Below are 17547 nucleotides of genomic sequence, written 5' to 3' on the forward strand. Positions count from 1 at the left end.
TGCCCCACAACCGCAGCTGCTTCATGACCCTTACAGAGTTAGTGACTGAAAACTGGAGAATTATGTGCACATGGCCAACATTTCCTTAATCCTTGTGGATAGCCAAAACTTCAGTAAAACGACTCTCATTCACCATCTGCTTTCCACATCTTGTCTCATGAGCATCTCATGAGCATCTAGTTGACTGAACCTGATTCACATTTGAATCCTAGTTTCAAGGGACCCTGAGGAATAATGATTAGCTTTTCAGACTCCGTAGTAGGAGGAAACAACTAGAGGGAGACTGGAAAGGATACTGAGTGCTACCTTGTCATATCTGCCACAGGCACTGAGTCAGAGGCGATTCATAGATGGCAGCACTCCTTTTAGTCAGGTCGCCATTTCCAATAGTGTTGAGAATGTCCTGCAGCTGATAAGTTGGAGAGGTAGGGTGGGGACAAAGTCTTTATCTCTTTTTGCAGTTAATGGGCTGATGGTACTATGGTATTTGCAGTTTTAATGTGGTAGAAAACATTTGGAGTATTTAAATTATTGTAAAGAGATTTGGGTCGTTCTAATGGTATGCATTAAAGACTCATTGACTAAAGAGTATCTGAGCTAATGTTTAGGAGTACCAAATGTAAGGTTGTTATGTTTATGATAAGCTTTTTTCATTTCATCAAGTATGGAGATAAGAATATAATAGAAAATATACTGAGTTCTTTTGCTCTTAGGCTGCCGAAATCTCTAATCAGTATGAATTAAATTTGTTTGGAGAGAAAAGAAACAAATTTACTAGTAAAGCATTTACTTGCTGAAAATTGCACTTCTTAAAAACAGTTTTCAAAAATTCTAACCAGAGGTGACGTCACCCAAAAGATATTTCATATTGTCTAGAAGTCAGCTGTTTTTATCTGTTATCTATGACTTAAAACTAAGTTTGAATAATTCCTGTTGATAATCAAATTCTGCAGGAATGACTGTTCTCTCAGCACCTTGATAGGTATTGACCTTTGATGCTTAAGTAATTTTTTCTTTTTTTTTTTTTTTGAGATAGAGTTTCACTGTTGATAGCCAGGCTAGAGTGCAATGGTGCAAGCTCAGCTCACTGCCACGTCCGCCTCCCAGGTTCAAACAATTCTCCCGCCTCAGCCTCCAGAGTAGCTGGGATTACAGGCATGCGCCACCACGCCCGACTAATTTTTTTCTTTTTTTTTTTTTTTTTGTATTTTTAGTAGAGACAGGGGTTTCACAACATTGGCCAGGCTGGTCTCGAGCTCCTGACCTCAAGTGATCTGCCCGCCTCGGCCTTCCAGCGTGCTGGGATTATAGGCGTGGATCACTACCCATTAACATTTTGGACAAGTACCAAGCTTTGCATGAAATGCTTTTTAAGGTGGACCACGCTTTAATGGTGTAACAAGAGTTAATATTTAAATCAGATTTGTTGATACAGTTATTCCACTTCTAGAAATTTAACCTAAGGCACTGCAATGCCATTTATAATAATAATAAAATAGTGAAAAATTGCTAACAATGGGGAGATGGATAAATTATTGTATAGTCATACAATGGAATGTTTTAAAACTATCTTTTCAAAAGACATGTAATAGCATTAGACAGGACTCATGCAGTAATGTTAAGCAAAATGATACAGAATTATGTATGATGTGTTTTCTCTTTATAGACAATTTTGCGTGTGAGAGAAATATAATAAATTATAAGGAGTGATTCTCTAGGAATTAGTTTTCAAATTTTCTGTTCTTCAATGAGTATATATTGCTTCTATATATTTGGCTTTTTATTATAGAGATATTTAATTATAAAAGATTCAAACCATGCAGCAACTTGCAGACTAAAAACCCTAAAAACTCAGTCCCCAACCTAGAGAAATAGAGACCAGTTCATCAGTTTGTTTTTATATGAATTTTGTTTTTGGTGTCACATCTAAGAGATCTTTACCTAACCCAGGTCACAAAGATTTTCTCCTATGTTTTCTTCTAGAAATTTTCTAGTCTTAGATTTTATGTTAGGTCTATGATCCATTTTCAGTTAATTCTTATATGTGGTAGAAGTATGAATTGAGGTTTTTACATATGGATATCCATTTGTTCCAGCATCATTTAATGAAAAGGGTGTGTTTTCTCCACTGAATTGCCTTTGCACATTTGTAGAAAATCAGATATCTATATATATATAGGTCTGTTTCTAGACTCTATATTCTGTTTCCTTGATTTATGTTAATACCACTTTGTCTTGATTTGAGTACTGAGATAGGCAGAATTCCCTGAGTTCAAGCAATTCTCCTGCCTCAGCCCCCTGATTAGCTGGGACTACAGGCAAGCACCACCATGCTTGGCTGTTTTGTGTTTTTAGTAGAGACAGGGTTTTGCCATGTAGACCAGGCTGGTCTCGAACTCCTAACTCCAAGTGATCCACCCACCTCTGCCTCCCAAAGTGCTGGGATTACAGGCATGAGCCACCCCGCCCTGCCAAGATAGGCAGAATTCTAAAATGACCCCTAATGACCTATGCTCTTGTATAATGGGAGGGACCTGTAATCCCACCTAATCGTGGGATATGACTCCCATGGTGACTAAGAAAGGGAGATTATCCTCAGTAGACCTGATCTAATCAGACAAACCCTTAAAAGGGACTGGGCTTTTCCTGGAGAATTAATCCAAGTACAAGGGGAGGGAATTCAACACAGAAGAAGCTGCTGATTTTTGGGAAAAGAGGAAACCATGTAGTAAATAATTCGAGTGGTCAGTAAGCTTATGTAAGCTTATGGTAATTTGTTACAGAGCAATAGAAAACAAATACAGGTAGTTGTATAATGAGCCTTTAAATCAGCTGTTTATGAAATGTATCAATATCTACAAAATTAAAGGCCCGTTGGGATTTTGATTGGAATTGGGTTGAATGTACAGATAAGTTTGGGGAAAATTGTCCTCTTACAGTATTGATTCTTCTGACCTACTCATTTCTCATTTTTAGGTATTTGTCTTAGCAGCGTTTTGTTGTTTTCAGCATGTAGGTCTTGCCCATGTTTTGTCAGATTTATCCCTGAGTATTTTGTATTTTTATGTTATTACAAATGGTATTTTGTACATTTTAATTTTTGGTTATTTGTTGCTAGCATGTGGAAATACAATTGATGGCTGGGTGTGATAGCTCACACTTGTAATCCCACACTTTGGGAGGCTGAAGCAGGTGAATCTCCTGAGCTCAGGAGTTTGAGATGGGTCTGGGCAACATAGCGAAACCCTGTTTCTACCAAACATACTAAAAATTAGCCAAGTGTGGTGCGCATGCACCTGTGGTCCCAGCTACTTGGAAGGCTGAAGTGGGAGAATGGCTTGAGCCTGGAAGGTGGAGGTTGCAGTGAGCTGAGATCATGCCACTGCATTCCAACCTGGGTGACAGAGTGACACCCTGTCTCAAAAAAAAGAAAAAAAGGAAGACAATTCATTTTTGTTCGTTGATATTATACGTAGCAATCTTGCTAAACTGACTTATTCTAGTAACTGTTTTTGGTAGATTCTATTGAATTTTCAACATAAATAATCAAGTTGTCAGCAAATAGAGTTTTATTTCTTCCTTTTAAATCTGTATGCCTTTTACTTCTTTTTTTTTTTTTTTCCTTGAGATGGAGTCTCCCTGTGTCGCCCAGGCTGGACGGCTCACTGCAAGCTCTACCTCCCGGGTTCACACCATTCTCGTGCCTCAGCCTCAGCCTTCCAAGTAGCTGGGACTACAGGCGCCTGCCACCATGCCCGGCTAATTTTTTGTATTTCTAGTAGAGACGGGGTTTCACCGTGTTAGCCAGGATGGTCTCTATCTCCTGACCTCGTGATCTGCCCGCCTCAGCCTCCCAAAGTGCTGGAATTACAGGTGTGAGCCACCATGCCCGGCCTGCCTTTTACTTCTTTTTCTTATCTTATTACACTGACCAGAACTTCTGATGTTTCATAGAAGTGGTGAGAGTGACGATCTTGCCTTGCATCTTTTTTTTTTCCTTATACTCGCTTTTTAAAAGAATTTTATTTTTATTTTTGTTTTTGAGAAAGAGTCTCACTTTGTTGCCCAGACTGGAGTACAGTGGCGCGATCTCAGCTCACTGCAGTCTCCACCTTCTGGGTTCAAGCAATTCTCCTGCCTCAGCCTTACGAGTACCTGGGATTACAGCCACCCACCACCACACCTGGCTAATTTTTGTATTTTTAGTAGAGATGGGGTTTCACCATGTTAGCCAGGCTGGTCTTGAACTCCTGATCTGAGGTGATCCGCCCATCTCAGCCTCCCAAAGTGCTGGGATTACAAATGTGAGCCAACATGCCCGGCCTTTGTTATTGATTTCTGCCCTCATCATTATTATTTCCTTCTGCTTTGAGTTTAATTTTCTCTTTAGCTTCTTCGTGGCATTATTTTAGCTGATATTAGTGGATTTCCATTTCTCCCAACCTTTGTGCTATTGTTAACGTATGTTTAACATATGTTATAAATCCCACAGTACATTGCTTTTTGTTTAAACTGTAAATTATCTTTTTTTTTTTTTTTGAGATGAAGTCTTGCTGTTTTTAGTAGAGATGAGGTTTCACCATGTTGGCCAGGATGGTCTCAATCTCTTGACCATGTGATCTGCCCACCTTGGCTTCCCAAAGTGTTGGGATTACAGGCGTGAGCCACCACGCCCGGCCTGAATTATCTCTTCAAGAAACTTAAGGCCAGGTGCGGTGCCTCCCAGCACTTTGGGAGGCCAAGGCAGGCAGATTACTTGAGGTCAGGAGTTGAAGACCATCCTGGCCAACATGGTGAAACCTCGTCTCTACTAAAAATAAAAAAATTAGCCTGGTGCAGTGGCATCGGCCCAGAATCCCAGCTACTGGGGAGGCTGAGGCAGGAAAATCTCTTGAACCCAGAAACAGAGGTTGCAGTGAGCAGAGATCATGCCACTGCACTCCAGGCTGGGTGATAGAGTGAGACGCTGTCTCAAATAAATAAACAAACAAAAATGATAAGAAAAAATGCATATATTTATGCATGCGGCTACCATTTTGGTGTTCATTTCTTTGTGTAGGTTCATATTTTGGTATGGTAACATTTTCTTTCTGCTTGAAGGACTTTAAATTTTTGTAGTGTATGTCTGCTGGTGATGAAATCAGCTTTTGTGTGTCTGAACAAGTATTTGCCTTTGCTTTTGAAGGATATTTCACTGGGCATACAATTATAGGTTTTTTTGTTTTGTTTTTTTTTTTCAGTACTTTAAAGATATTGTTTCACTGTGTTCTAGCTTGGCTCGTGCCCAGTAAGAAATCTCTTATCATTCTTACCTTTGTTCCTAATGTGTCTGTTTTCTCTTTTGCTTTTAAGATTTTCTCATTGTCACTGTTTTTAAGTAATTTGATTTTGATACACCTTGGTATAGCTTTCTTCTTGTTTCTTATTTTTGGAGTTTGTTGAGCTTCTTGGATACACGTTTATGGTTTTCACCAGATTTGGAAAATTTTTGGCCATTGTTACTTCAAATATTTTTTTCTGTTCTCTCTTGTCTTTTGGAGGCTGTTTGATGTTGTTCCACCTCTCACTGACGTTCTTTCTTTGGTGTGTGTGTGCGTGGTAAAATATATACAACCAAATGTATAATCTAAACTTTTTTTTTTTTTGAGTTGGAGTCTCACTCTATCACCCACGCTGGAGTGCAGTTGTACGATCTCAGCTCACTGCAACCTCCACCTCCCAGGTTCAAGCGATTGTCCTGCCTCAGCCTCCGGAGTAGCTGGGATTACAGGCGCCTGCCACCATGCCTGGCTCTTTTTTTGTATTTTTAGTGGAGACGGGGTTTCACGATGTTAGCCAGGATGGTCTCGATCTCTTGACCTCATGATCCACCCACCTCGGCCTCCCAAAGTGCTGGGATTACAGGTGTGAGCCACTGCGCCCGGCCGAAACCATTTTTTATATAGCGCAGTGGCATTAAGTACATTTACTGTGTTGTGCAACCATTATCACCATCCATCTTCAGAACTTTTAAAAAATCTTCCCAAACTGAAATTCTATACCTATTAAAAAATGACTCATTCTCCCTCCTCCTAGTCCCTGACAGCCACCATTCTATTTTCTGTCTCTGTGAATTTCACTACTCTAGTTACCTCATATAAGTGGAATCTTACAGTATTTGTCCTTTTGTGACTGGCTTATTTCATTTAGTATGTCTTTAAGGTTCATCCATGTCATAGCATGTGCCAGAACTTCCTTCCTTTTTAAGGCTGAATAATATTCTCTTTTTTAAAGTTCTCTCCCTTTTGTGTGTGTGTGTGTGTGTTTTATTGTGAATAGTTTCTTTTCTTTCTTTTTTTGAGACAGGCTCTTGTTCTGTTGCCCAGGCTGGAGTGCAGTGGCACGCTTTCAGCCCACTGCAGCCTTGAACTCCCGGACTTGGGTGATCTTCTCGCCTGAACCTCTGAGTAGCTGGGACTACAAGCATGGACAACCATGCCTGGCTAATTTTTAAAAATTATTTATAGAGACGAGGTCTCACTATGTTGCCCAGGCAGGTCTTGAACTGATAGGCTTAAGCAATCCTTCCACCTCAGCCTCCCAAAGTGTTGGGATTGCAACCAGGGCCTTTGAATTGTTTCTATTGTTACTTAGTTACATTTATTGCTCTTACCTTCTTCGGTGTCTCATCAGCTGTTAGTCCCATCCAGGGTATTTTTCATCTTAGATAATGTCATTTTATCTCTAGAACTCTATGAGTTGCATTAGTCTTTTTTTAATGTATCTATTTCCTTTTTTGTTGAGATGGTGCGAGGGCAGGGGGCATCTCCCTTTGTTGCTCAGGCTGGTCTTGAACTAGCCACAAGGGATCTTCCTGCCTTGCTTTCCAAAGTGCAGGGATTACAGGCGTGAGCCCCCGCCTGCCCATTGTGTGTCTATTTCTTCATTTAACTTTTTGGACAAATGTATTACACAATTATCATAACTATGTTAATGTCCTTATCTGCCAATTTTATTATCTGTGTAAGTTCTTGATTGATTGATTGTTCTCCTCATTGTAAGTGATACTTTTCTGCTTTTTTGCATGCCTGATAATCTTTGACTAGATGCCAGACATTATGAATTCATTGTTTGACATTATGAATTCATTGTTGTACTCTAGATACTTTGGTATTTCTATTAATATTCTTGAGCTTTTTGTGGGATGCTGTTCAACTACTTGAACACAGTTTGATCCCTTTGAGTCTTCCTTTTAAGATTTGTTAGGATGAACCCAGAGACATGTTTAGTCAAGGGTAGGGTTTCTCAATAGCAGCACCATGACATTTGGGGCCAAATAATTCTTTGTTGGGGGAGGGGATAGTCCTGTGCATTATAGAATGTTTAACAGCATTTCCCCCCCAAAGTTGTAACAACCAAAAATGTCTTCAGACATTGCCAAATGTTCCAGGAAGTGGGGAGGATTGCCCCCAGTTGAGAGTTGCTGCCGTAGGGTTAGTTTTGCCTCACTACCATGGCAAGATCTTTCTGTATACTCTACCCAAAGCTGCTCATGAGACCTTTTTTCAATCTGGCTATTTGGAATAGGCACTTTTCTTGGCCTCATGTGAGTGCTGGGAATTCATTTGGGTGGTCTTTCCTTGGTCTTGGTTAGTTTCCTTACATACATGTGCTGATAGGCATTCAGCTAAATATTCAAGAGAGACCCGCAGATCTCTGGAGTTCTCGTCTGTGTATCTCCTCTTTAGTATTGTGCCCCATAAACACTAGCCATCTTGATCACCCCAAACTCTCAGCTCCATCTCCTCAACTCATTGAGCCTGCCAGACCTCATGTGAGTTTCCCATCCTGTGCCTCTTGTGGCTGGGAAACTCAAGGCCATAACCTGGTGCGGTAGGGTTCACTTTATTTGTTTCCTGGCTCTCAGGGATCTTCCTGATGTCCAGTGTCTTGAAACTTTTTTTTTTTTGGAGACGGAGTTTTGCTCTTGTTGCCCAGGCTAGAGTGCAATGGTGCGATCTCAGCTCACCTCAACCTCCGCCTCCCGAGTTCAAGCAATTCTCCTGCCTCAGCCTCCCAAGTAGCTGGGATTACAGGCATCTGCCACCACACCCAGCTAATTTTTTGTACTTTTAGTAGAGACAGGGTTTCTCCATGTTGGCCAGACTGGTCTCGAACTCTCAACCTCAGGTGATCCACCCACCTCAGCCTCCCTAAGTGCTGGGGTTACAGATGTGAGCCACCACACCTGGCTGAAAATTTTTTTCCCCATATATTTTGTTTGTTTTTTGGTTGTTTCAGGTCAGAGGATAAATCTGGTTCTTGTTAGTAAATCTTGGTCAGAAGCACATGTCTTTTAACAGATCATTTATTTGTATTAATTATTGATAAAATCTTAATTCTTAATATCTGTAAACACTTACTAATCTAATTTCCTTATTTTTCAATTTGTATTTATCACTCAAAGTCTCCTGTTCCCTGTAATTCCTTTGGTACACCATAAATATTAAATGGGCCCTAAAGCTTTTCATCATCTTTTCATATACCTCTTTCATGTGGGCTTTCACAGTGTTAGCTAAGTAGTGATTTAGTATGGGCCTCTTAACTATTATACAGTAGCATACAATTAAAGGGCATGCACTGACCTGATAAAGCAGAACAGTGAAATGTGTCATGCTTTTAGGGCATTCCCACAGCAGGCTCAAAGACTTCCAAGAGACTTCCATGTATAACTCATATTTTCTAGCAGCTACAACGTCAGCATCAAAGCTTGTTAGCCTGATTGAGGTTGTAAAGAGCTGGTGAGCTAAGACAGGGGAAAAAACATAAAAGAAGAGAAAGTCATTCTGAACAGAGTATGAGAGGAAACTGTCCTAACGAATAATTCTTCAAGAATGGGAGTGACGTGGAACCCTTTGGTGGTAAGCTGTTAGAGAAAGGGGAATGTTAACAGACTAGAAATAATGTGACTAAAGAAATCTGGCCTTGTTTTTTTTTGTTTGTTTGTTTGTTTTTTTTGAGACGGAGTCTCCCTCTGTTGCCCAGGCTAGAGTGCAGTGGTGCGATCTCTGCTCACTGCAAACTCCGCCTGCCAGGTTGAGGCAGTTCTCTGCCTCAGCCTCCCTAGTAGCTGAGATTACAGGCGCCTGCCACCACGCCCGGCTAATTTTTTTGTATTTTTAGTAGAGACGGGGTTTCACCATCTTGGCCAGGTTGGTCTTGAACTCCTGACCTCATGATCCACCTGCCTCAGCCTCTCAAAGTGCTGGGATAGGTGTGAGCCACTGTGCCTGGCTGGCTTTGTTTTATGTGAAAGAAACTTGTCTCTCAGATTCGCTATGTCATAACTGCTACAGAGATTATAGCATGTGCTTGTTGGATATCCAAGGATGAAGTAATTTAGTCAGAGCATACCTTGGGTAAAAGAAGGTATGTATAGTAGGTAGGGTGAAAGCATCTAGTTATCCATGTGAACGAAAACAGCAAAATCATACTTCTAATGGAATTGTATATGTGATATAATAAGTGATATAAAATAATATAATACATAAATGTGTAAGTTCCATGTGTTAAAGTGAATAAATCATAATTCTTTGACATTTGAGGTGGTGATGATATGCTATAGCTAAAAAGAGTTAAGAGTTTTTGTTATCCCATAATGCATAAGAATTAGACAACTTTGTAAAAAATATAGACTCCTTGTAAATAGATGTGATAGTAATTTTCAAAGACAGGGAAAGTAGGTGGGTCGATAATAAAAGTTATTTTGTGAAACAAAATATGACTTAAGCCTTCCAAAAATTAAGATTGCTTTTAGTAATAAAGAAATAAATACTTACCGATTAACTGACATTTCCCTGACATTCATCTATGGGTGGATTTTATCAAGCTTATTGTTTTCTAAATAGTTTTGATGATACAAGTGGTACTCATGTAGTTAAAATGTCTGCCTTTGCCAAGTAACTGTAAGTCTTCGTGGCAAGAGTTTACATGGGTAGGGAAAGAATTCAGAGCAGTACCAGCTTTTTACTTTTCTTGTTGTAAGGAAGCACAGAAAGTTTTTCATAGCTAACAGTGCATTTATATCACTAAATGCATTTATATCACAGTGCATTTATATCACTAAATCATTAAATCAAGAATTATTACATTGAGGAAGAGGATGCTGTCCTCATTCATTTGTCCTTCAGGATAGAAGGATATTCATTTGTATTGATGTTTTATTTGGTTTTTCAAGACTCGAAAATAAAGTTTAACCTAACATATATAGAGAAAAGTATAGATCACAATTATATAGCTTAATGAATTTTCACAAAAGGAACAAACCCATATAACTAATATCCAGATTTTTAAAAAAGAACATTTGTATTATGACAGTTTTTTTTTTTTTTTTCCAAGCTGGGTAGTAGGCACATAGGTGTTCATTGTATCATTTTATTCTTTTATGCTTTAAAGTTTGCCTACCATTTTAAAAAAATTATCTCAGGAGGAAATACAATCTTCAGAGGTCTGGAAAGTGTCAAAAAACCTACAGGCTTTAATAGTTGAGAAAGTGCTTTTGAGAAATAGTGTTTTTTTCCATGTAGACCTTTGTCTCCTATGTATCTGATATGCTTTATAAACCTGAGGAGGCCCAAGTAACTGAATGTTTTACAATAGAAGAACATAAATAGAGCTGTGTGAAATCAAGGTAGTAAAAATTATTGGTACTTTTTAAAACATAGCACATTATTGGCCTTTTATTCTGCAGTATAAAGTCTGGGTCATCAAATTTGTGAGTACATTGAAATGACAGTTTTAAAATTTAAATTTATTTTAAATTTTAAATAAAATTTAAAAATTTTATTGCTAAAGTCCATGATAGTTTAAGAATAAAATGCCCTATTCAGTTCTATAATGTAATATTCAAAGCTGTAGAAAGAACTGAGTTATTATTGAGATTCAAATATATGTCTAGTTTAAAGGCTTCATATCTGTTATAGAAATCATTTTGTATATAGTAGTTAGAAATATGCTTAATTGGCCAGGCGCGGTGGCTCACGCTTGTAATCCCTGCACTTTGGGAGGCCGAGGCAGGCAGATCACGAGGGCAGGAGATCAATACCATCCTGGCTAACACGGTGAAACCTTGTCTCTACTGAAAATACAAAAAATTCTCCGGGCGTGGTGGCAGGCGCCTGTAGTCCCAGCTACTCCAGAGGCTGAGGCAGGAGAATGGCCTGAACCCGGGAGGCGGAGCTTGCAGTGAGCCGAGATAGCACCATGGCACTCCAGCCTGGGTGACAGAGCAAGGCTCCGTCTCAAAACAAACAAACAAACAAACAAACAAAAAAATATGCTTAATCTAAAACGTTTCCTAGAATTAGTTATCTACTTTTCTTTTATGTTTATTTCCCCCCAGGTGGGGAGATACATTTTCCATGAACATGGAGATTTCAGAAATTGGATTTTTTTTCTCTCTTTTCTTTGACTTTTAAAAATATAATAAATCTTCCTATATTTCTTGATGTTATGAAAAGTATTAAAATGGGATTTTTCTTAGTTCTCGAGTAGACTTTTTAATTATGACTGATGTAGTGGAAAAGCCGTTTGTAAAATGTCTTTCTGTAGAAGTATTTGGTTATTAAATTTTCTTCTGCTGTTGGAGTCATATGCATAAAATTATCAGTATGTTAATCTATTGAAAACCATTCGTTATTGAATAATTTTTCTTTTACTCTAGAAGCCAACAGGATGGTGTAGCTAAATTACTGTTTCTGGGGGGGGGGGGGTGTGTGTATTTATATATATATAGCTTATTTTTTGTTTTTGAGACAATCTCCCTCTGTTGCCCAGGCTGGAGTGCAGTGGCACAACCATGGTGCACTGCAGCTTTGACCTCCCAGACTCAGGTAATCCTCCCACCTTGGCCTACCAGGTAGCTGAGACTATAGGCGTACCACTATGCCCAGGCTAAATTTTCTTTTTTGGTAGAGATAGGGTCTTGCTATGTTGCCAGGACTGGTCTCAAACTCCTGGGCTTAAGTGATGCTCCCAACTCAGCCTCCCAAAGTGCTGGGGATTATAGGCATGCGCCACTGTGCCTGGCCTGTTTCTGGTGTATTTATGTGTGTTTGTCTTTGAAGAAATTGTTAGGACACACTGAAGCTTTTGTTTTGTTTTCCTGTTTTCTCCTGACAGGCAGTGGAGGAGGAAATGGCAGGTCATAATCAACTCTGCATTCGCCGCTGGACTACCAAGCATGTAGCTGTGTGGCTGAAGGATGAAGGCTTTTTTGAATATGTGGACATTTTATGCAATAAGCACCGACTTGATGGAATCACATTGCTAACATTGACTGAATATGATCTCCGGTCTCCTCCTCTGGAAATCAAAGTCTTAGGGGACATTAAAAGGTTAATGCTCTCGGTCCGAAAATTGCAGAAAATACATATTGATGTTTTAGAAGAGATGGGCTACAACAGTGACAGTCCCATGGGTTCCATGACCCCTTTCATCAGTGCTCTTCAGAGTACAGACTGGCTCTGTAATGGGGAGCTTTCCCATGACTGTGACGGACCCATCACTGACTTGAATTCTGATCAGTACCAGTACATGAATGGTAAAAACAAACATTCTGTTCGAAGATTGGACCCAGAATACTGGAAGACTATACTGAGTTGTATATATGTTTTTATAGTATTTGGATTTACATCTTTCATTATGGTTATAGTCCATGAGCGAGTGCCTGACATGCAGACCTATCCACCACTCCCAGATATATTCTTAGATAGGTAAGTTTTGTTTCTGGTTGCTAAGTTTGTAGGAGGTTGCTATAATTAACAGCAGTGATACTATATTTGTGATAATTATATTGTTTCTTATTGTGGTAGATGTATACTTTCCATTTGCTTTATCTGCTGGTATAAAAAGATATGCTTTGAAGTTACCTTTTTCACTTAAATTAGGCCTTTAACCTAGGTGAGTGAGAAAAACCACTGCTTAACTTTTTAATTTTTCAATTTAATTTAATTTTAATTTAATTTAATTTAATTTTTTATTTTGAGACAATCTCACACTGCACTGTCACCCAGGCTGGAATGCAGTGGCATGACCATGGCTCACTGCAGCCTCAACCTCCCAGGCTCAAGCAATCCTCCCACCTCAGCCTCCCAGGTAACTGGGACTGTAGACATGTGCCACCACGCCCAGCTAATTTTTAAGTTTTTTGTAGAGACAGAGTCCCACCGGGTTGCCCAGGCTGGGCGAACTCCTGGGCTTAAAGGATCCTCCCACCTTGGCCTCTCAAAGTGTTGGGATTACAGGCATGAGCCATCAGGGCCTGAACTGCTTAATTTATTTTTGTGTAGTTATAGCTCCTTGGGTACTTTAGATTTTTTGAGACAAGAGTCTCGCTGTGTCACCCAGGCTGGAGTGCAGTGGTGTGGTCTTGGCTCACTGCAACCTTCACCTCCCTGATTCAAGCCATTCCCCTGTCTCAGCCTCCAGAGTAGCTGGGATTACAGGCGCATGCCACCAATGCCCAGCTAATTTTTTTGTATTTTTAGTAGAGATGGGGTTTCACCATGTTGGCCAGACTGGTCTCGAACTCCTGACTTCAGGAAATCCGCCCACCTCGGCCTCCCGAAGTGCTGGGATTACAGGCGTGAGCCACCGTGGTTGGCCAGGTACTTTAGATTTTAAGAGGGTATCCTGGAATGATGTTTGTAATAAATGGAACTTGGTTGCCTTTTTTTATAATGAAGAATAGGGTTCTACTTTTTCAAAAATATTGGTGGTGTCATATCACCAAATGAATTGGAACTATCACAAAGAGGACAAATGGATTCAGTGATAGCGTGCTGTTTTATTACATACTGAATACATAAAAAATATTGTATATGTGTAACATATGAAAAATAAGAATAGGACAGTAGGCCGGGCATGGTGGCTCATGCCTATAATCCCAGCATGTTGGGAGGCCCAGGTGGGAGGTTTGCTTGAGTCCAGGAGTTCAAGACTAGCCTACAAGTTCAAGACTTGCAACATAGCAAGACCCCCATCTCTCCAAAAACTTAAAAGTTAGCCAGGCATGATGGCACATGCCTGTAGTCCTAACTACTCAGGAGGCCAAGGTGGGAGGATCATTTGAGCCTAAGAGGTCGAGGTTACAGTGAGCTGTAGTTGCACCACTGCACTCCAGCCTGGGCAGCACAGCAAGACCCTGCCTGTCTCCAACAACAACAATAATAATAAAACAGTAAAGAAGTATTCAGAACTATTTTCACATTTTTGATTTTTAAATCTTTTAAAAATTTGGGTATTACTTTCTTGTTTGTTAGTTTTTGTTTTTGTTTTTGTTTTTTAGATGGAGTCTTGCTCTGTCACCCAGGCTGGAGTACAATGGCATGATCTCAGCTCACTGCAACCTCCGCCTCCCAGGTTCAAGTGATTCTCCTGCCTCAGCCTCCCAAGTAACTGGGATCACAGGCACCCACCACCACACCTGGCTAATTTTTGTATATTTAGTAGAGACGAGGTTTCACAATGTTGGTCAGGCTGGTCTCGAACTTTTGACCTCAGATGATCTGCCCACCTCAGCCTCCCAAAGTGCTGGGATTACAGGCATGAGCCACCACGCCTGGCTGCTTGTTTGTTTTTTAGAAAACATTTTGCCCTTCTAAAAGTGCTTTTGCTGGGCATTAGGGCTCACACCTGTGATCCCAGCACTTTGAGAGGATGAGGCATGTGGGATCACTTGAGGTCAGGAATTCGAGACCAGCCTTGCCAACGTGGTAAAACCCTGTCTCTACTAAAAATACAAAAACTAGCTGGATGTGGTGGCTGACACCTGTAATCTCAGCTACTCAGGAGGCTGAGGCAGGACAATTGCTTGAACTCGGGAGGCAGAGGTTGTAGTGAGCCAAGATCGCGCCCTCGCACTCCAAACTTGGTGTCAGAGCGAGAGTCTGTCTCAAAAAAAATACATATGCTGGGCACGGTGGCTCATGCCTGTAATCCGAGCACTTTGGGAGGCCGAGGCGGGCAGATTATGAGGTCAGGATATTGAGACCATCCTGGCTAACACAGTGAAACCCCGTCTCTACTAAAAATACAAAAAAATTAGCTGGGCATGGTGGCGGGTGCCTATAGTCCCAGCTACTCGGGAGGCTGAGGCCAGAGAATGGCGTGAACCCAGTAGGCGGAGTTTGCAGTGAGCCGAGATTGTGCCACTGCACTCCAGCCTGGGCAACAGAGCGAGACTCCATCTCAAAAAAAATACATACATACGTACATAAAGCAAAATAAAACTGCCTTGTAGTATTTGTATTTGAAAATGAAATGAATTTAAAATGTCTGTGTTACCATGCCAGAATAATGTATACATCTCATTTTGCTCCCTGTCAAACCCCAACTAAAACTAGGTTTTTTTTGTTTTTGTTGTTTTGAGACAGAGTCCAGGTTGGAGTGCAGTGACGCAATCTCAGCTCACTGCAACCTCTGCCTCCCGTGTTCAAGCTATTCTCCTGCCTCAGCCTCCCAAGTAGCTGGGATTACAGACATGTGCCACCATGCCCAGCTAGTTTTGTGGTATTTTTAGTAGAGACAGGGTTTCACTGTGTTGACTAGGCTGGTCTCGAACTCCTGACCTAAAATGATCCACCCACCTGGGCCTCCCAAAGTACAGGGATTACAGGCGTGAGCCACCATGCCTGGCGAACTATAGTAAAGAGCTTTTTGTTTTTGTTGTTTAAGTAAGCCCACAAGATGGAGTGGATAAAATAGGAGAAAACAGCCATACATTTTTGGAAGTTGGAAGATGGATGAGTGGCAATTGGCAAACCCAAAATTAACCTAATTATAAAATTTGAGCAATGGGGAAAACTGAGAACCAACCCAGTTTATATTGCAGATTTCTCAAGGATCTGGATACTGGAGGTGAAGGGGTGATACTACAGTAAGGAGAACTTATTGAAAGCTGTTTAAGAAGTTGTTATATCCCTGTATCTCCTCTCCTGTTTTATACAGTTTTTCCAACTGTAAACAGAAGACCCCAAGGAAGTAAGGAAGAAATCATGTGGCTGTCTGGGGAAAATAGTACTTTAGGGAAAGGAAACAGCCGAGTGCAAAAATCTGTACTGGGAGTGTTCCTGGCAGGTTTAAGGAACAACCAGTGAGAGATGAGAAGAGCAGATCTGAGAGGAGACAAGAAGCCAGGTTGTGTAAGGACTTGAGGACCATTGTAAGGACTTCAGCTTTCATTCTAAATGAAAAGGGAAGCCACTGGAAAGTACTGAGGAAAAGAGTTGAGGGATCTAACTTCTATTTTAAAAGGTCATTCTTGTTGTTGTATTGAGAATACCCTGGGAGTGTGGGTGGGGATCTAGGGATCATTTAAGAATTTATTAAATTCATCTAGATAAAGATGTTAGATTGGATGAGAACAGTGGTAGAGGTGGTATGAAAGAGTCAAATTCTATATATATGTTGAAATTAGAACAGAATTTGCTGATGGATTTGATGAATTAAGAGAGAAAAGTCAAATATTTTTCCAAGATGTTTTTGTTTTTTGAGACAGGGTCTCATTGTGTTCTCCAGGCTGGAGTTTAGTGGTGCAGTCATAGATCACCGTAATCTCAAATTCCTAGGCTCAGGTGATCTCCTTCATCAGCCTCCTGAGTCACTACGACTACGGGTGTGTGCCACCACACCTGCCTGATTTTTAAATCTTTTGTAGAAATGGGGTTTTGCTATGTTGCCTAGGCTGGTCTCAAACTTTTAGCCTCAAGTGATCCTCCCTTCTCTGCCTCCCAAAGCACTGGGACTGTAGGCATGAGCTACCACCCCCAGCCTATTCCAAGATTTTTAACCTGAGCATCTGTAAAGATGGAGTTGCCATTTACAGAGATGGGAAAACTGTGGAAAGAACTGACCTGGAGGGAAAATTAAGGGTTTGGTTTTCGACATGTCAGGTTTGAGATATGTTTTATAGCAAAATCAGATGTCAAGTAAGAGATAGAAATATGAGCAGAAGTTCAGAGAGATTGAGACAGAAATCTAGGCTAAGATTTGGGAATGGGCAGAGAGAGAGAATAGTATGCCAGAAGCCAAGCCAAAAAAGAAAGTATTTTAAGAAGTTAGGAGGCCAGGCGCGGTGGCTCACATCTGTAATCCCAGCACTTTGGGAGGCCGAGGCGGGCGGATCACAAGGTCAGAAGTTCGAGACCAACCCGGCCAACATAGTGAAACCCTGTCTCTACTAAAAATACAAAAATTAGCTGGGCATGGTGGCGCCCGCCTGTAGTCCCAGCTATTCGGGAGGCTGAGGCAGGAGAATTGCTTGAACATGGGAGGCGGAGGTTGTGGTGAGCTGAGATTGTGCCACTGTACTCCAGCCTGGGTGACAGAGCAAGACTCCATCTCAAAAAAAAAAAGAAAATAAAGAAGTTAGGAACAATTGGCTGTATCAGATGCAGCTGAGAGGTCAAGTTAGATGAGGATAATTGACCATTGGCTTTAGCAACATGTTGGTCATCAGTGACTATGACAAGAGTTAATAAGGGCAAAATGGGTTATAATGGGTTCAGG

At 40.7% G+C, this 17547-nt stretch overlaps 1 protein-coding gene across 2 annotated transcripts in view; it reads left to right on the forward strand.

Annotated features, from left to right (window-relative positions):
- Positions 1–17547, forward strand: part of SAMD8 (sterile alpha motif domain containing 8) — a 66068-nt gene that overhangs the window by 26572 nt on the left and 21949 nt on the right. For both annotated transcript variants that reach the window (XM_009214597.2, XM_009214598.3), the window contains exon 2: positions 12160–12752. In XM_009214597.2, coding sequence (XP_009212861.1) covers positions 12160–12752 — 593 coding nt within the window. The remainder of the gene's footprint in view (positions 1–12159; positions 12753–17547) is intronic.

The sequence above is a fragment of the Papio anubis genome, chromosome 11, assembly GCF_008728515.1.
Source record: "Papio anubis isolate 15944 chromosome 11, Panubis1.0, whole genome shotgun sequence".
Taxonomy (NCBI): Eukaryota; Metazoa; Chordata; class Mammalia; order Primates; family Cercopithecidae; genus Papio; species Papio anubis.